The 20,436-nt window shown below is 33.0% G+C and overlaps 2 protein-coding genes and 1 long non-coding RNA gene across 3 annotated transcripts; 1 reads left to right on the top strand and 2 right to left on the bottom strand.

Annotated features, from left to right (window-relative positions):
• Positions 1–2,807: 2,807 nt before the first annotated feature.
• LOC120175461 (transcription activator GLK1-like) lies at positions 2,808–7,236 on the top strand. Its single transcript, XM_039182090.1, has 8 exons — positions 2,808–3,055; positions 3,844–3,894; positions 4,474–4,816; positions 4,909–4,985; positions 5,088–5,124; positions 6,224–6,431; positions 6,638–6,950; positions 7,058–7,236. Exons 3-8 carry the CDS (start codon positions 4,480–4,482, stop codon positions 7,199–7,201), a joined length of 1,116 nt encoding a protein of 371 aa, XP_039038021.1. The 5' UTR covers positions 2,808–3,055; positions 3,844–3,894; positions 4,474–4,479; the 3' UTR covers positions 7,202–7,236.
• A 739-nt stretch (positions 7,237–7,975) lies between these two features.
• Positions 7,976–8,208, bottom strand: LOC120175599. Its single transcript, XR_005521262.1, has 2 exons — positions 8,116–8,208; positions 7,976–8,019 (listed from the first exon to the last, which is right to left on the bottom strand). It is a non-coding gene; the product is annotated as an uncharacterized LOC120175599 (long non-coding RNA).
• A 4,165-nt stretch (positions 8,209–12,373) lies between these two features.
• LOC120175666 (protein LIGHT-DEPENDENT SHORT HYPOCOTYLS 10-like) lies at positions 12,374–16,897 on the bottom strand. The gene is made up of 2 exons (XM_039182269.1): positions 16,151–16,897; positions 12,374–12,695 (listed from the first exon to the last, which is right to left on the bottom strand). Exon 1 carries the CDS (start codon positions 16,737–16,739, stop codon positions 16,176–16,178), a length of 564 nt encoding a protein of 187 aa, XP_039038200.1. The 5' UTR covers positions 16,740–16,897; the 3' UTR covers positions 12,374–12,695; positions 16,151–16,175.
• Positions 16,898–20,436: the final 3,539 nt, after the last annotated feature.

The following is a 20,436-nucleotide window of genomic DNA, read 5'->3' on the forward strand; positions in this document are numbered from 1 at the left end:
TAACCAACATCTGTTGTTCTCCTCTGAAGGGTTTCATGCGATGATTTGAGAAAAAAAGAAGATAAATTCTGATGATGGACATGTAAATCAATTAAAGTTGAAGCTAGCTACTACCATTTTAATTCCATCAAAAGATGCAGGCAGAGAAATATTGACGTTCATCAACCTGCAATTAATTTTAGGGCCTTCATATATAGCTGAGAGTACATTTAGGTCAGATCTGAAATAACTTCAAATTTGACAAATTACACTGTTAAACTAATTGCCTGCATCTACTGTCAATTAGTTGCTTATTGCTTGTTTAAGTCTATATCTATTACCAGTCTGGTCCTCCCTGCCTGCTTGTTTTAGCATCAACTGCTCTATCACCGTTTACAATAGCTTACTGAAAGGGCATTTAAAAAGGTTGAACTTTTGCCACTGTACACTTTATTAAGTAGTAGTAGTAGACAGATAGTCTCATTCAGATATTATGTGAAAGAAGTGAATGTTTTAGATCTGAGATAATCAAGTCTTATCTGTTGCAACTACTCATATGAATACGACCGATCTATTATTAATCTTTGTCATGACGATGGGCTAATGATTGTTTCCTACACAACTGCTCTGATCATATTAGGCTCTTTATTGAACCGCTCTTTACTGCTCTTCTTTTTACTGGTTTGATCGATCAAACGAGTCCAGAAAACATGCAAAATGGTTCTGATGAACATGATTCTCTTTTATGAACCGTAATTATTGATTAATTGACTTTATGTTTTGGAAAGCAGGTTGCAATCTGGTGTGCCGGTTCATGTGTTTCATATGACCCTAAAAGGAAGAAAACCAAACAATGATAAGAAACAATCAAACAGGATAAAGGCATTAGATTATTGGGATATTAAAGTTCATTTATGGACTTATCTTCATGAATCTTTCTTTGCACTGGATCCTTGACAGATTGTGATGGATATACCTCGAAATTTTAAATTCTCTTGTCTTATAAATATTTTTTTATTTTCTATTAATGATATATTTTCACTCTAACAATTTTATAAGTTCGTCTCTTCTAATAAGAAATTATGCGGAGTGGTGGATCCAAAATTATTTTTGAAGGTGGACACATATACCTTAATAACATAAAATTTTTATATAAAATGTACACAAATTAAATTTCATGATGAATACAAATTTTAAAATAAATAATAAATTGAAGAAAATTCAAATTTTAAGGTAAGATCGTGCCCACCTAAACTTGTTGTAGGTTCACCACTGACCCAGCGTCCGTCTCTGATGACGGGTATTGCGATACTGAATGTTGATGCCACGTGAAGTTCATCCATGAAATGATCAAGATTCGCATGGTTTTAAACAAACAAAAAACGAAATGCATGTCGACTCCCCATGCAAAGGAGAAGACAAACAAGGAGTTCCCAGTTGTTTTGTCCGAAAAGCATCTTACCTGGGTGTTCAATTTGGAACAATAAAATAATAATAAAAATGAACATGTCACACATAACCAGCCACATTTGGGTGTCATTAGCCAAACCTAATCCACTTTTTAACAGAATCAAACATGAACAGTCCAAATCCCCATCTGCAGCTCAGCCTCTTAAGGTAAACCTTTTAGTAACAATAAATATCAGCAGACCCTTTTTTGTTGTGACAGTTAAGTGTATGGGTGAAGCGTTTATATGGCTAAAAGCTAAAATTATTTTGACCAAATCATGCCCTACGCCCCCATCCTAATTTTTATTTGTAACATATTATAAGAATTCAAACACATTAATTTCACCCACACTTTTTCCTCCCTTTCCCAATGAGGTGAAGAAGATGTTGAAATGTAGGTTTGCAATCAAAGCTCATTCAATTCATTAAATAACATATATATATATATATATATATTCTTTTCTAAATTAATTTTCTCCATTGCCCAGCTGCTTAAGAATTGGAAAAAAATGGGAAAATGATTACGGGCTACTTGTTTGAATACAAGAGACTAGACCCACCAAAATTGACAAAGTTTGGGGCTGTTGCTCGCCATTTTCGACCCCACAATAATTCTAATGTTAGAAGAACGACCAAATCTGTTTTCTCGTATTTGAAAATATAATGAATATAATGAGAATCTATTTACACGATATTTATAATTATTAAATAAATAAAAATCAATGATTGAAATTAAAATTTGCACCTTAATATAAGGAGTGAAAATGGGGGATAATTATAAGTTAAAAAAATTAAATATAATTTCAACTATTGATTTTAACATAATTTTTTATTTTATAATTTATAAATTTATCCTAGCTCTTATATATATATTCAAAGTCATACAAAAATATATTTGCACTGAAAAATAAAGAAGAATTGAAAATACAAAATTAAAAAAGTCTTGTTTAGGTTGGAAGAAATTGAAGGGTTGATGAAGAAATGGTCCCATCCTTTCTTTAAAAAATCGTATTTAATTATCATGTAAAAAGTAACCCTTTTGGTTAATCACGATACAAATATCGAGAGGATATAGTGTCTCTATAGAGTTAAGCTCTTATTAACCAAAGGTCAAACAATTAGTTTAATCACCAAAGAAAGAAAGCGTTCTTTAATCAGTTGTTTTTTTTACAGGGAGACAACTGTCAAACAGGAGAATTCAATACTCAATTCATAGAAATAAGGAAAAGAAATTATAAAAAAAAGGACGGAATAGTCACATGATGTCTGCAACAGTTCCCTCTGTGATGAAAAGACTACTGCTTTGCATTTTTAAGATAACATGTGCAGTGTCAAAATGCCGTCGATCTGTGCTTTTTGGTCGAGACCATGAAGGTGAAGATCTTATATAATTTGATGACTTAAGCTCCACGGTTCAATCATACCCAAATACAAACATCCTCAGACCAAGTTGTAAAAACCTCGCCCTCAAGCTTCTTTTTCTCCTTCCTTCCTTCCTTCCTTCTCTCTCTCTCTCTCTATATATATATATATATATATATTTTCCGTAGAAATTCTCTCAAGTTGAAGGGTTATGTGATGATCAACAACTTGGAAGAAATATTGGCTGGGATCTTCTGCATCAATGGTTTGTATCCGTGAGGAAAAAAATGAATCCTTCCCGTTAATTGATTGTTTTTTTTCTTCTTTGGCTTGCATATTTTCTACATGAAAATCATTTAGGTTAACTTGTGATGTTCTTTTCTGTGTCTTGGGATTGATATATAGTCTCTTTTTTTCTTTCTCTTTTAAAATTTTGAAGCTATATTTTATGAAAAGATCTTCTGGAATGATGAGTGATGATGTTCTAATAGTATCATAGCCTTGGAGATGAACTACTTATTTCAGGTTCTTCAGAAATCGAACATTTCTGAAACAATCTTTTATTCTTATCATAATATTGATTCTTTTCCCACTCAATCTGCACCTAAAATTATTTTATAAAGGACTGGTAAATGATCAATCTCAACTCAAGTCTCGATTAAATTTAGCTCCAGCTTTTCATTGGATTCCAAGCTTTATTTTTTTTTTCATATATACGTACTCAAGTTCATCACCATAAAATATAAATACAAAAGAGCTTTACAGATGACAGTCTCCCATTTTCTGTCTCTTATCCTTATGTTAAATAATCGTACTCATAGAGCTTAGAAATAAATAAGTTCTAGTATTTTTTTTATTAAAAATAAAGATGACATTATAAATTTTTTCATGATTTACTCCTATTTGATATCATAAACTGAAATCCGCTACTTTTTTTCTTACACAATGGCATATTTTTTTGTTGAACAATTTGTTCTGATGTTTAGTTTGTTACCACATAATAGGTTGGAACTATATCATCTTTGGTTAACTTTGTCAACTCCTTTTTTGCAGAAATTATAGGGTGGATTCATTGTCTCTCTTGATTAAGCTTCCGATCAATATGTAAGTCTGACAAGACCTTCTATTCTTCTTTTCATGCTTTAATGCTGTTTCGAATAAATAATGATTTTACAGAGAGATCAGAAGCAGGTCGAATGTCGTGGTTTGTCTAGGTTTAAATTTAGCTGAACAAAACAGCACATTCTGTCATAACCAGAACACGTAAATTCGAAAATACTTTCATTTACAAAGGTGGGTGATGATGTTTATGCAGATGGTTTCCACCCAATAAATGTTGCTGTTAGTTGAAGATGCTTAATAAGTGCGTGCAGTTAAACCCATCACCTAGAAGAAGAAAAAAAGTCCTCACATGCAGTTGAATCATTTTAAAACAATATTGCTAATGTTGGGCATTGCTACTTATTGCATTTTGATTACATATATTATAGTGTTTTTAACACCAGATTTGAACTTGTACACATTGGATACTAATAGGCACTTGAATGGGAGTAGGTAAGTAAACGTTGATTTAAGGTGAATAAAACTACGAACATGGAACCTTTAATTAGGTTTCTACTAATTAATAGGCAGCCTCGAATGGTTTTCACTTATTTGAAGCCATTGGTCGTGTATAATAAACAGAAAGCGATGACAGAAGACATGAAGGAGATGAATGGAGTGGAAAAGAGGGCTGACGGCGAAGTATGTTCCCAGAAGTGGACGAACTTTGACTTGAATGAAGATGCTGTGAGCTATGAGGACGAGGATGAGAATTTTGGGAAGGAGAGTGAAGTTAGTGTTGAAGAGGATGAGATTGAGAAGAGAAGTGAGGGGAGTTGCAGCAATAACATTAATGGAGGCATTAATAATAACGATAGAAGAAGAGTGAGGCAATACGTTAGGTCAAAGCTGCCTCGGCTTCGGTGGACTCCTGATCTTCATCTCTCTTTTGTGCATGCCGTTGAAAGACTCGGTGGACAAGGCAGTCAGTTCTTTCACGCATTGCTTTGTTTCTTAATTTTCTCTTCTTTTTGTCTTTCTGTTCATCTTTTGATTTAATAATTTTTTTTTTCTCAGAAGCAACTCCGAAGTTAGTTCTTCAGTTGATGAACGTGAAGGGACTTAGCATTGCCCATGTAAAGAGTCATTTGCAGGTGCCACAAACACCCACTTTTAATTTTGATTTCTTTTTCAACATTTTCAATTCATCCTTTCTTCTTCTTCTTCTTTTATCTCCATTTTTGTTTTTGTTTCAGATGCATAGAAGTAAGAAGCCTGACGTGACCGGACAAGGTGATTTCTTTTTTCCTTTAACTCATTCGATGATTTATACAGTAAAATTACTTTATATTTTAAGATTTCATATATGTTCATCAAATATTTAGATATATAGCATCGTTCGGTAAGAACAAGATTTAGGCATAATTGATTTAAAAGGAATCAAATTAGTGTGTACCAAAAGAAATAAAATGGTACACGTATCCATTTAAGAGGAAATTAGTATGCTTTTTTTACTTTTTACTTTTTATTACTATATTTTAATAAAAACTAAAACCAATGGTGGGAAGAATTTTTTATTAATTGATCGAGTGATCATTTATGATCGTGTTAGAATAATAGGGCTAATAATATTATTGATTATTTATATTCGTGTTTTGTCAATTTTTCTCGATGATTTCGAAAAATATAATATATGATCATATTTATTTTTATTTAATTAATATATGATTATTTTTACTTTTATTTAATTAAGATGTGATCACTATCGGTTAACTGTGGTTAACAATTAACAAATTAGGTGATTTGACAGTTAAATATTTGCTATAATCACACATTTGATCCGTGTTATTTACATATTCTCTTAATTTAGTTTATTTGTTAATAATATATGATCGTTTTTACTTTTATTTAATTTAATCTTTCAATCGAATGATGCCACGTTTTATTTTAATATATTAATTCTCCATCAACAAGAAGGTGACACATGTCATCCTCTGATTGGAAGAAAACAAAGCAAAACAAATTGGAGGATTAGTTTTATTTTAATTTATTAAAAATATAAATAAATTGAAAGAATATATAAATAATATGAACTAAATGTGTGATTATACCAAAATATTTAATTGTCATATATTAGTTAAAATCGAAAGTGACCATATATTATATTTTTTGAAATTAGTGAATAAAAGTGGACAAAATACAAACATAAGTGATCAATCATTTAGTTAACTATATTCTATCTTATGTAGGTTTTAATTATGTCTTAACAAATATAATATCTCAATATTCAATAAATCCTTTTTACAGTTTTAAGTAAAATGAATCAATTTTGATGATATTCGACTAATAAAGTTTTGAAAATATCGTTTCCTTATATATTTTTTTTCTTCAGTTTTCAGCAAAAGTAATCGATCAATAAAAGGAAGGGAAGAATTTCGGAGCATATTGTTGCAGCAAGCCGCCGCCGTAGGCTCGGGTCCTCGTCAACATTTCAGAATGGAAAATGGTGGAATTGTCTTAGCCGCTGAGTCTCTTGAAAATAACATCACACCGACTCCTCTTTACCAACGGCCACTAGATTTCAAACCCAGCTTTCCCAGGTAACAATGAATTAGATTCATACTAATCTATCAAAAGTTTTATAGAAAATTAACATAAAAAGAATACGGATATATGAATTGTCAGCGATTTAAACTGTATTTGTTTAAATTTAATGATTTTAAACACAAGAATTCATGATAAAACTTAAAATGCATGAGTATTTGACGTATGCAATATTGGTTTTAATCTCATTTTGTTTTAGTAGGCACCACTTACCGCTAAATTCTTTGATAAGCAAAGGTGGAGAAGAACATGGTTTCCCAAAGGCTGCCTTCAACAATGAAGGGCTTGTGCGAATGAGACCCATGAGACCAGGCCGGGTTCTTGGAGAGAAGAGGTGGCATCCTTTCCATATGATCTGTAATAGATTGGAAGTTAAAGGAAAGGACACATATAGACCCAATGAGGCCAACCTGGGAAACAACTACATTGTTGGGCAGTTTCTTTCCAACAAGCTTGATTTCTTGAGCAAAGTTGATGATTATAAATCCGAGTTTGACGCCTCACTTTTGATGAATGTAGTAATCATTGATGAACTTTTATTTTATACATTTAAATTCCATCTTAGAATCTGATATTTTATAAGTTATAAATATTTTTTTTATTATATTTATTTGATATGCAGATGAATCAAGATAAAGTGATGAAGGATATGGAATGGTTACCCGATCTACAGTTAAGATTAAGCCAAAGGTTTGGAATTGATGATGAAAAGAAATCACATTGTAAAGGCTTGCACGAAATTAACACTCAACTTTCACTTTCTTAAGTTTAATGCAAGACACAGTAGAATTGTTCAAAGAAGATATCTTGATCCACAAACATAATCAGTATCTTATCATAAGATCGAGTGGGTGTTAATTAAGGGTCTAACCATGCAAAAAACACCCACAGGAAATTGTGGGTAGTTCCAACTACTTGTCCTTGACTTGTGTGTGTGTGTGTTTTGGATTTATAGAAAGTGTAATTGTTTTTTCATTTGAATTCTTTGTTGTTGAATCAGAAAAGGTACAGACCCTTAGGAAACAGGAAGCTTTGTTATTGACAGTTTGATGAGTGTGTTGTACATATTTTTCATCAAATACCATTCATGCATTTGGTGTCATGTTGATACATGCATGAATATGAACTCCTGTGTGAGAGTATTGGATCTATACCTCTCTTTTTTTTTCCATGTTCGGCTAATACGAGGGATCTTTGGACGGGAAGATCACACGAATTAAGTACTAATGAATTCCTGTGTAACAAAGTGAAACTATGAAATGGCAGATCAAAAGAATACAGAATTAGTACATTCCCTTACGGTAGAGATGAAAATCCGGTGCTACAAAGATTTGAATCGACTTTGATGTAACAATTTCCTCAGCCTGCACTGATGGCTGATCTAAGAAAAAGAAATGAACCACTATACAACAGCAAGAGCTAATGAATTGAGGTAAACAGAACTCGCGGAGGGGAGATGAAAACAAAATGGTAGGCTGCTGCAATATCTTAATCAGCTCTGACCATGTTGAGTTCAAGTATTTGAATGACGCCCCTATTGTTTTTTTAACTTTTGGATTGCTGAGAAAGGTGAGTTACTAGTTCCTATCAAGGACAAAGGTGTAAGTATTTACGAAAAGAAACTCACATCAGGGAAGACAATATACGGGTTAAAGGAATGGTGAATACTGATAACATTACCTCAGAATAGCGGACATGATGGTGATGCAAGTAAGAAGATTTGACGATTGTTTCCCACCTGGTATCAGTTGCAGGTATCTTGTGTTCCTGTTTTTAAGGATTAAAACGAGTGCCATTCTGAGACTTGCAAAATGAATTTATTGATGTAACTGCAGGCGGTGCATGCGAAAGCCAAGACTCCGATGCCCTTTTTGGTAACACAGGAGCATAGTCAGAACCACCCTTGGATTTTCCATCATCTGCTTGACCTCTTAGATAAGGTTTGTGGGAGCGACAGGAATTCATTGACCCTGTTATTTCAATGTCTGGCATGCCACTTGAATCTAAAATATTGAGGCCTTTTATATCTTGAAGAGAAGATTCTATACCAGCATTCAATTCAGTAGCATGGTGTCTGTGGAATTGAAAATTGAACTACCAATTTCTACATACAGTGTTTTCTCAACTGCAGGTCTCTGATAGGGTACTAATTCCAGGGAAGACTTATTGCTATCGGTATACTTAACCAACATACGTGGTTTCAATTTCTCGGCTTCTTTAGACTCAAACTCGTTCTCCGTGCCAACTTTTGCATTCCCAGGGCCACGGATTTGCTCCCATACTGCAACAGGATCCTTCACCTGATCCGAATTCACATCCCAGTTACTGGAAGGTAGAATATCAGCCCTTGTGCAAGAAGAATTTTCAACTATCTTCTGCTCATCACTAGCTAAAAAGGAATGTGCTGAAGAAAGCTGCCTCACAGATAAAAGTGGTGCATTGAAATTTAATTTGCCTTCCTTACACTTCTATAATCGTCAACTTCATTCAACAATTCAAATTTCAAAACACAACCCGGAACAGAGTCCTCTTTCAAGATTATTGTCGTGCCCAAAGAGAAAAAGATGAACATAACTGACAAACATAAATTTTTTTTATCTTTTGCCTTCAACTGTTGCTATCAACCTTAAATTAACCTTTAATCAACATAACCATATTTTGAAGCAAGTGTTTATTGCAGGAAAAAAGATATATGATGCAAAGAGAAAAAGATGTGAGCAGGCGCGTCCAAGAAGATTTTTAAAATATTTTAGACAAAATTATAAAGGTTTAATTATAAAATAAATGAATAAATTATAACACTTTTTACAAATAGATGCCTTAATTATTTTTTAACGATTTTGGAGATAAAATTATCATTTAAAGTGCTCAGGTCGTTAACTGCGTTATTTTCTTTTGTTTAGTGACATGTGTCACAATCTAATAATTTTAAAAATTTATTTATAATTAAAAAAATTAAAATTATATTTAAAAAAAACCATAGAAATTTCAAAATAACCCCAAAACTTTGAAACCTATATTTCAACCTCTAAACCCATGTTGGACGTCGACCTTTTTTGTCGATGAAGCTTCACTCGACCTCACCTCTCCTGGCAACCAAACCCCTATGAAATCGTGACCCACCGATGGTGAATCGACATTTTATACCCCACGAATACCAGGATGAAAATCATTATCCCACATAATTCCGACGGTCAATTGGCGGCAACTACAGCAACGTATGACTAGGACAACGACAACGGTGGTCATGATCGGAAAGGGCAGTGACGAGGAGTTGGGGTTAGGATTTAGGGATTTTAAGCCTTTTTATAATTTAAGAGAACTTAGGATTTTTTTTATTAATATACTAATATTTTTAATTTTTAAAAAATAAATTTAAAAACTTTCTTATTGTGACACGTGTCACTTAACAGAAAAAATTAACATCGTTGACGCCTCAGACATCTAAAGTGATAATATTTGTAATGTTAGACAATGAGATCATTCAAAAAATAGTTTAGGCAAGTGAAAAATGCTATAGTTTGAGCACTTATTTTATATTTAAGCCAACTATAAAATACCAATAAGGGTTGTTCAAGTGGTAAATAACTTGATTCCGTTCAAGTATGTCTCGATTTAAGTCCTTGTGAATGCAGAAAATCCCCATTGGGAGACTCACCCACCAAAGTCAAATGTACAAACCGGGTCGGTCTGGATTAATCAAGGTGAAGCCATGGGAACCTAAAGGACAACCAGAAAAAAAAAACTATGATTCAAGAAATAAGAATTTTTTTGTTTATTAAACACTAAAAAATTGATGTTTTTTTTAAGAAGAATTGATTACAATTAAATTAGATAATAAAAGAGAAAATTAAAAGGTAAAAATATTTTTTTCAAAGTATGGTTCCAAATATTGTAGTCTTATGACATATCACATGGTACACTTATCATCGGTAAAGAATAAGGGAGAGAGGGGTGGGTTGTTTGACATTTTGGGGTGTTCTCAAATGATGGCAAGTGCTCATGGAAGGAGTAAGGATGAAGAAAAGTGAAGGGAGAGAAATGTTGGAGAATGCTGCGCTCTTTCCTCTTTTTGAGCATAGCTCTCTTTGTTGTGCTCCCCAAGACTCGATTCATGTTTGACCCAATACCAGTAGTAGCAGGCACGCAACTATAGAGCCCATCCTTTAAGACCCAAAATGTAAACCTGCTTTTGGGCTTGTTTTAATTCCAAAATGTCTTCAGCTGACACACATTTTTCCTTGCAGATGACGATGTTTTGAGATAACGCTACGAGAAAAGTTAGAAACTTTCAATTTGCTACGATAATATCAATCCATATCAAGATATAAGAAAAGCACTAATTATTGGAGAGGAAGAAATGAATAATTTGTTAATTGCATAACCACCACCGTTACCCGTTATCGGCGCAATATTTATAAAGTTCTATTTTGTCTTTATTAGTGTGGAATCAATTTCAATAAACAAATATAACAAAAGTTTCATGATTAAATTAATAAAGTTGAAGGGTAAGAGAATAATTTTTCCAATAGAAATATGGCATGTTTATCTTAAATGAATGGGGCTAACGATTCAAATTTATTGAATGTCTAAATTCGACTTTAATTATTAGAAACCAACTAAGTATTGGTTGAAGACTTCAAATCAAAAGTGGAGTTCTTGTGACTATGACTAAGAGAAAAAGAAAAAAACAATATGTATTGGGAAATTTCTTCCCAAATTTGTCGGTCATAAGGGGGAATTCAAAGAGGCAGTTTAAGGTCCAATATGACTTTTAAAAGCGTTGAACAAAAGTGTTACAGAAATAAATTTTTAAAAGTATTGAATAAAAGTATAGTTTAAAATTAAAATTTTTAAGATTGTTATTAAAAGGTGAGTTTGAAAAGATAAAATATTTATTATAGACATTATGTTATAAATTAAAAATTCAACACTTATATTATATTTACACTTATATATATATATATATATATCAACTTAAACTATAATAAAAATAAAAAAATATTCTAAGACAACTCATTAATAATATCTTTATATATGAACTATTTTATTAAGAAAAAATATATTATCAATAATTTTTAACATGTGGACATAAAATTATTATGAAATAATAATTTAAATATTTGTTTTTATAAAAATAATATTATAAAAAATATTAGTAATTAAAACAAATTATTAATTAATACATTAACTTTAAGGACGTTAGTATTTAATTATTAAATGTAAATATATAATTGGTTGGATCCATGTAAACAGGTAAAATTATAATTCACTTCCAAACGTAAAGTTAAAACTGAAAAGAAAAATTCTAAGAAATTCTAGTTTTTACGATTGGTTTGAAACCACCGTTTCTACCATAATTTCTTTTTATTTTTTACCAGTTTGTAATTGATTTTACCATCGAAATCATTTTTTTACCTAAAAGTGTTTTTAAAAATCCACGCCAAACTGGGATAAGTTAACCGCACGATTCTAATTTCTCTTTCCCGTTGCGTTCACCGTCTGCTCCGACGGTTCCCGCTTCCGACACCAAAGCCGGCGGAAAGGATCGCAATTTGCTAAAGATTTGGGAGTGCAGAGGATGAGGATGTTTATGGGATACTCAGTTGAAGCAGCAGAAGATCAAGCGTGGCAAGCCATCCTCGGTGACGCCAATTCTTGAACATAAAAACTTCTGCTTTAGTCTATAATTACTTCTATTATTTGATTGATTGAAATGTATATTTTCATGTCATTATCTTTATGCTTTATAGCTATTGTTGGATCTTAAAACAATTGCTTTTTCAGCTTATTTTGGATGAATAGATGGGAACGGAAAGGAAATGGATCTGTTCATCATATTAACTAGTACGTAGAATAGCAAACTAACTGCAAATATTGAAGAGTAATCCCATTTCTAATCTAATCCTGCTTTGCTTTAAAGAAGAAACACAGAAACTTGAGGTAGTTTATGTTTCTATATCCTTAATTAATAATTTATACGTCTAGTTCATCAGACGTAATTGTAGAATAATTGTATATAACTTACAAAGTATCTGAGACCTAACAACCGTTCCACCCACATATATTAAGCTTTACTAAGACGTACGATGACAACAACATATTAGGGTACTACTTCATGCAAAAACCATTACATGAATTAAAGCTGTAGCAGTATCAGCTCTAAACTGAACTTCATACTCCTTTGCCTCCTCATTTTTCTCCTATTAAATCCTTTCCCTTCATCCTGCCATGCTTTGCTTCTTGTCATATTATAATTTCTGCAACTCCAGAATCAGATATATTAAAAGAGATGACACTGTTACTCTCATTGTCTCCGCCCCAAACATTTTGATCCTTCACACAGCAATTTCCAGGCCGGATTATGTAAAGTAAATCATCTACTCTTCAAATTAACAAGTATTAAGTAACTAAGGCTAATTAAAAGAAAATTAATCACTGAAGAAACTATAATATTGTTCATTAATCTACTTTAACTGCAGTATGTAGCTAATATACAGCTATGATTAAGATTTTAGGGGTTATTGATAGATAATCAAAAGATATTTTTCTCTTACATTAATGTAAGTGAATCTCTCATTATATATAGATATAAAAAAATTCTTGTTCGGCATGAAAATGAAAATTGATAGATAATCAAAAGATATTTTATAACTATATATAGTGTTATAAACTCAGTAAATTAATTTTAAAAGAATTTATAGATTGCCCATAAAAAATGACGGTGGTAGAACTCAAACTTGGTCTTACAAACTCAAATTTCTGAATTTAAATCACTTGCATCAACACTCGTTAGCCTAAAATACTTAATTTAAATTTATCAAATAGTTTATTAAATACCAATAATTATATATAATATTTTAATAATATTCATTTAAAAAATAAAAAATCTATCTAACATAAGATAATCTGACTTCTCGAATCATATAATGATAATATAATGAAAAATTACGTAACTACGTGCATTTGTCTCCACAAATCTTTAGTTATTGAAACAACAAAATCCAATCCATTAAATTACATTTTTTCTCAGTAAATATGATTTTATTAAGAATTTAACCAAAGAATCTCAAAATTTAAGTTGCACGTCTCGTAAAAACTTCCATGAATTTATTTGAAGGAAAAGAGTACAACAACAAAAAACTAGGTAAAAACTACCACTTAAACATATATAAACTTGACAATCATCAACCAGAATCAATAAAATATTCTAAAACACCCAACTCAAACCAACAACAAAAGAAACCACTTCAAACACAAAATACCACGAGGAGCGTAGTTCAATACCACACTGGAAAAAAATTACACTAACATCTACTAAATCATGATTGACAAAGATCTTTAATGAGTATAATATTACTTTTTAACTACTAAAATTTTCACAAATATTTATTTTAATCAAAGTGTTAGGAGTATTTAATAATATTTTGCATATACACAGTAAATAAAATATAGATTTTCACATAACTATCTTGTGCCAAACACAACGAAGACCAAGAGACATGTTGAAGGCAATATGGATTTGATCCCTACTTTTTATGTTTAATTGATTTTAAGTTTAAATATGTTTTTAATTAATTTTATTTAACTATCTTTTTAATATAATGTCAGTTTTAAAATAAAGAAAATATAGAATCACTTTTTTTGTTGTGAGAAAAAATATATGCATTTCATCTGTTTCTTTTATTTTTATAAAGCTTATACTTGATAGGTTATTAGTATTTAAATTTATGTATTATTAATGAAACACAAAATTATAACATTCGAGAGTTTGATAAATATACGAATAAATTTTGTACACATTGACTGCATTAAATAAATATCATATTTCCTCAAGCACTAAGAAGTTATCCCGACTCCTCATAGACAAATTTTGATAAACTTCCACGACAAACCCTGATAAAACTTTTATTAGAGTCACACATGCATCAACAAAACCATATATGAATAAATGTATAAACTTCCTTATTGATCGGCACGATCATTCTGACTCAGCTGAAAAAAGGAGCCATCTGAACATTCCAACTTAACAAGCACTTGTTCATATAAGCTGCTAAAATGATCCAAAAATCTAAGAGTACAATGAAAAAAATCTCGCGAACCAACCAGTTATTTTTTAGGTTCCTCGCATCATATTTATTCTTCTCTAATTCCTAGGGACTCTGGTTTGCTATATATGTACTAATTTTTTGTGCTCATTAATACGTATATGGAACTATGCTTTACAAATGAAATAATGATGGAAAACCTGGGTGTAAAATTCTTAAACCTGGTCTTCCTAAGAGAAAAGGTGTTGTATCATATTAGTCTCCGTACTAATCAGAGCAAAGAAAAGACAGAAAGAGTACTAATATTTATTCTGTCTGATATTCCTTATTGGATTCAGTCGAACCCAGAGTCAGTAATGGCAGTAGCTAGCTTTTTAGTTTTTAGAGCTCTTGGTTGTAGATGCACATGTGCATGTACTTACGCACTCTACTCTATTTGCTTCCAGAGGTCAATCTAGTTGGCATTCACGGCATTTAATTTCTTATTTACCTCCATCAACAACACTATTATCTTTTTCCTTTTCCTGCTTAATAATTTAAATATTCCCATCCCAAAACATGTTAAGATCGAAATCCAGATGTGTTATAGAACCAATGTCACAATCAGGACAGAGGGAAGAAAAGAGGATAATGACCATACATATATAATTAGTTAATCGATTTTAATAGTTAAAATTATTATAGTGTTATGCCCCACTGAATTATATATGTTGATGAAAAGCGCATTCCCTAATAAAACACAATTTGATTACACGCCAGGTCAATCTGATTATAAGACAGGTTTACATCATACAAAATAAAAATTCATGAAATTAAGAAAAGAATATATGTAACGTAATGGGAATGCCTTGCCACCACAATCTTTTGATATGCGTTTTCTATTATATATCATTAGTTTATAAAGATGCAATCAAAGAAGAGATACGGTGACGTTTAGATTACTTACTAGAGAAAATCTAGTGCGTATATAAATTGGTTCCATCCCTCCACACAAATACTAACATTTATACTAATTTTGGACCATGTGCTCTATGAGCAATCACTAGTATATATAATATCAACATGGACATTCATTTCATGAGGAGCACAAAATCGAATAGAATCAGAAAATGACCCAAAAAACAAGGGAAAAAGTAAAGAATTGGGTAATATTTTTCTACTATATTTATTTTCTATTTTTGTTTTCTGTGCATGTTATGGGGACAAATAAAGAAAAAGTAGAGGTAATCTTTCTCCTCCAATCAATGGCACGCAATAGTAAGAAATGATCCGCGTGTAAAAATCACTTAGCATACCGTTGCTAGACTGCAAAGCCCCGAGTGTTGGAATTAGGGTTTTGGACGTAAAGGGTTTAGGGTTTTCTTCTACCATGGAAAGAAGATCCCATACTTGGAATACCATGTTCTTTTCGGTTCTGTGGTAGACTATAGTGTTAGTGGCTTCTAGTAAACTAACCAGTTCCAGATATTCAAGCAATCTAGTTTTCTTATTCTTGAAATTTTATATAAGCCGAAATCTATGTACTATTCCTTTTTAGTTAACCTTTATCTGCAGCTAGCTAGATGAACTTGACTAGATTTTTTTTGTGAAAAAAGAGCAACGAATTTTAAATGAAAAGCTAATGATGAGTCTGTATTTATATTAAGTATCAAAGTCAAAGGAAATACCATTTAGGTGAAGAATCGGAAGATCCTAGGCAGCTAGCGAGGCGGAGGAGGGCTGCTGCTTGGAAGATGGAATAGGCTGGTCAACGTTGGGTTGAATTTGAGTCTTCTTCTTCTTTTTCTTCCTGTAAGGAATCCCTCTGGCCTTCGCTTGACAGTCCCTCACTTCACGCAAATAAACCCGGATTGCTCCGTTTCCAAAAGGGTTAGTCTCCAGAGACCCGCCATGCTCTTCATAAGCAGCTCTTAGGCGTCCGATCAGTGCATCAAGGCTCCCCCAGGCTTGCCTTAGTGGACAAGTACAAGGAGCGGGCGGGTCAGGTTGTCCGAAAAAGACGCAACCGCGTAGGTGAACCTTTGTCTTCCCGAACTGATCTAGATATCTGAGGAAATCAAGAACATGGTTGCTGTTGCACTGTGATAGTGCAATCGGTTGTCTCCGGTTCTTCAAATACTGTCCGAAAGTGTTCCAGTCGCGCCGTTTCTGTGACTCGTACCGGCTCAGGGGAGGCGTCGGCTGAGGTTGATTGTGGTGGTTACCGGTGGATCGTGAGGAGCCTTCAGCTGAATCAGTGGCTCTATCAACTGACATGATGATTGAGATTGATCTCGGTTCCAGAGGAATTCTTGGGTGTTTTTAGCAAGAAATGATCATTAAAAAATTTAAAAAAGGAAAAGGTGGACGAATAGGGATAGTGCAGTGGAGAGAAAGATGAAATTCACATCTTTGGGTCTAACTGACGAGACACATTATGGCCCCCCCATGAAGTGCTTGAATTTGTTCCCCTTTTTCTTCTTTTAATTTCTCTCTCCTTCTTTTTCAAAAAAAATAAATAAATTATTGAATGAAATCAGTTCAGTACGTTATACATGATCTCAATATGATCTCGAGAGCCACAAATTTTGTGCTAATGCCATTGTCTCTACCATAAGTGTCGTCATTTTCATTTCATTTATACTAGCAGTTTATTTTCACAAATTAAAAAAAAACTTGGAAAAAATATATCCCAGCAAGAAGTTGGTGGTGTTTGACTTAGTGCGAAGATGAAATTAGAGCGTAGAAGAAATTACCTGATTTCTTTGTTAACCACTAAGATATTATATTCATCACTACTAATAAAATAATAATGACTGATAATACATAAATTAATATTTTAGAGGTATTGCTGATGTTTACATATATCTCCTTAGGTGGTTTTTCAAGATATCGGTTGATATCATGCCCTTGCCTTCATCCCTGTTTCTTAACTTGTGCAAGAATGTCACTGCATTAAGCATGGAAACCGGCTGCCCTTACAACATTGCGTGCAAGTTTTTAGCTTCTCATTTGTCAGTTCTATCCGAAGTTAATAGTTTGGATAGTTCTGATATTTATTGATCTTAAAACCTTATTTATTTTAATATTTTATGAATATTTTCATCATTGAGCAGCAATGATTGCATGTCAGTTTAGTTGAAGATATATTTCAAATGTAAGTTATTGTCCTAAATAACATTTGGAAAGTATCCGCTCCATGTAAACAAATTCCCTGATGCCCTTGAACCAACTAAACTCTTAACAAGTCCCCTATCCATTGAATGCCCGGAAATTGGGGGCGTAATTATAATCTCACGTGGTTAAAATATGTAGAACAAAAAGGAAAACAGATATGATGAAGAATGAGGTAGAAACCCCAATTTATTTGTAAAGGTGGTCAGGTCAGAGAGTGTCCATTCCAACCCTTCTTTTTTTCACAAAAGTGATTTGCGGTATAGGCTATAGTAGTAGTGCAATGATAAAAGCAGCCAAAAGAACATATTTTACTGCAGCAAAGATTTGGGCAACTGTTTTCCATGGCAGTAAAACTTTTAGAACAGCGTCGATGGGTCGGTTTCAGGGTGCATCTGGCGTCTTTGTAAGGTTTAAGGAAAAATACTAGGCCAATTGGCCAAAGGCAATCAATTTCTCAGATGATGACCCACTCACTCCCCTTGCCCAATCGCCATGCACCTTACTCATAAACAACTAATCACCAACTGTGTTCAAACATCTTCAAATTTAAAGTGATTCACTAGTAAACATGACTATCAAATTGGGAATTATATATTTTTGATAACATTGTCTCTAATCTTAAATTTAAATTCTTTCGTTAAAAATATAATGTTCATCATAAATAATAAAATCGTAATGGTAATAAATTATTTAAAATCTGAGAAAGTTGAAGACAGTAGAGCATAATGGCGCCTACTTTTGTATGATAATGAATAAAATCCCACATGTGGGCAGTGGGGACATATGTTTCAAAGAAGGGAAGTGACTTTGAAGGGCAGCCAATAAATGTGGAAATGGCTAGTATCACTTTCCCCCTTCTTCACATTAATACTTCACCTTAGCTAAACCTTGTCTGTTTTGAGGAATTTATTACCCCATCTAACGAGAGACGGATTGGCATTTGACATGATATTAGCAATTGTTATAAGTTGCACATATTCGACAATGGTATGGATGCAATAATTTCCCCAACAAACCTTTTAATTGCCTTAACCTACATTGTGATAAAATATTCCTTTTTTTTTAATTTTAGCAGCCGATCCACGTGAATTGGGGTCCATCTCTTTCTCCAATTGTCTTTGAGTGGTCGATCCTGGGACCCTGATTGCATGCAATCCAAAAGTATATGTTACAAGACAACCCTTAGAATTACTTTTTAATATCTCTCATACTTTCGCCATCAAGTTTTGAGCTCGGGTGTGAATGTAAAAACTAAAAATGGTGGCACATCAGCATCTTAGGGTTTGCATATTTTCTTCCTCCCAATAAGTAGGCCCAATTTAATGTTTTAGGCCACCGGCTAGCCACCTTGTTTGAATCGTCGGACCATGGGGCTTGGCCAACCAAAATGTGTCCATTTAGTGTTTTAGAATACTCATCACGGCCGTGCTTTATCATGGTGTTTTTCCCGAAAAATTACTGGTGACCGGTATATTTACCGATCTAACACCGATCAGATTATATTTCCCGATCTAACACCCTTAGCAGTAAAGCGTGCCCCCTGCACCGCGCTAAATGTTGATTTGGCGCCACGTGAGGTAAGGCGCGCCCCTGAAGCGCGCCTTATGCTGACATGGATACACGTGGGTATAGTGCGGCCCTTGGGGCGCGCCTTATGCCACGTAGAGGTATATCGTGAGGCAGGGGTCGCGCCTTACCTTTAATTCTGAATTATATATAGCGCGGGGCAGGGGTCGCGCCATACCTTTATATAATTATACAAGGCGTGGTGCAGGTACCGCGCCTTGTATAGCGCCTTCGGCTATAAATACCCTTCTCCCCCGTTAAGTTGCTCACATATCTCCTCTCAACTTATAAATTAATACAACAATTTCGTCAACGAGTCAATAATTCTGACAATCTTCTCATATTTGATTTAGAAGTTCGTGTGATTTTTCGTTATAAGGTAATTTTGTTATAATTTTTTTATTATACTTATTGTTTATTATGATTATTTGAAAAAATAGTATACTAATTATTTTCAATTAATTTTTGTGTTTGTAAAATTGGAAAGCGGGAGCATACATCGAAATAGTTTTGCGGTGTAGGTAATAATATAAAATTATATTATTTAAGTTATTTACGTTGATGTGTAAAAATTTTATTGTGTTATATTTTCGTTCATATATTAGTTATTTAATCAGGTTTTTTTTTAGTTTTTTTTGCAGATATAATATTTTCGTACTTTTAAACTCAAAGAATGACGCGACTTTCAGCTATTGTTTATTATGATGGTGAAATTTGAGAAGACGAAACTGGCGTTGTTTTCGTATCAAATGAGCGTGTTAAAATATCATTCAAGAGAAACATAACTCTTGAGGATATAATAACGAAGATTTCGAGGAAGATTCATGATGGAAGTAGTAGAAGAATGTCGTCGTTGCAGTACAGATTCCCAACGTCATTGTTGCCATTAACTTATACATCGTTCGAACTTTCGAACAATGATGATGTTGAAATGAATGATGGTTGAAGCTCAAAGTAATTATTCAGACGCCGATATTGAGATGTATGCACATTTTGTTCAAGTGCGTGCTGTTTGGGGTCAATTATTAAGCTCCCACTATGGGCTGGCTGAACAAGTTGATCAAGTTGACAGCCCGACTATAGTAATATGTAATGATTTTAATGCCATAATGGGGAGACATTCATCCGCAACTCCTTACGATATGTACCGAGGTGGGTCAACGAATAATCTGTATGGAAACACTGTGTCCAGTTCAAGGGGAAGACATTCATCTACAAATTTCTTTGACCA

The sequence above is a fragment of the Hibiscus syriacus genome, unplaced genomic scaffold, assembly GCF_006381635.1.
Source record: "Hibiscus syriacus cultivar Baekdansim isolate YM2019G1 unplaced genomic scaffold, ASM638163v2 tig00112206_pilon, whole genome shotgun sequence".
NCBI classification, from domain to species: Eukaryota; Viridiplantae; Streptophyta; class Magnoliopsida; order Malvales; family Malvaceae; genus Hibiscus; species Hibiscus syriacus.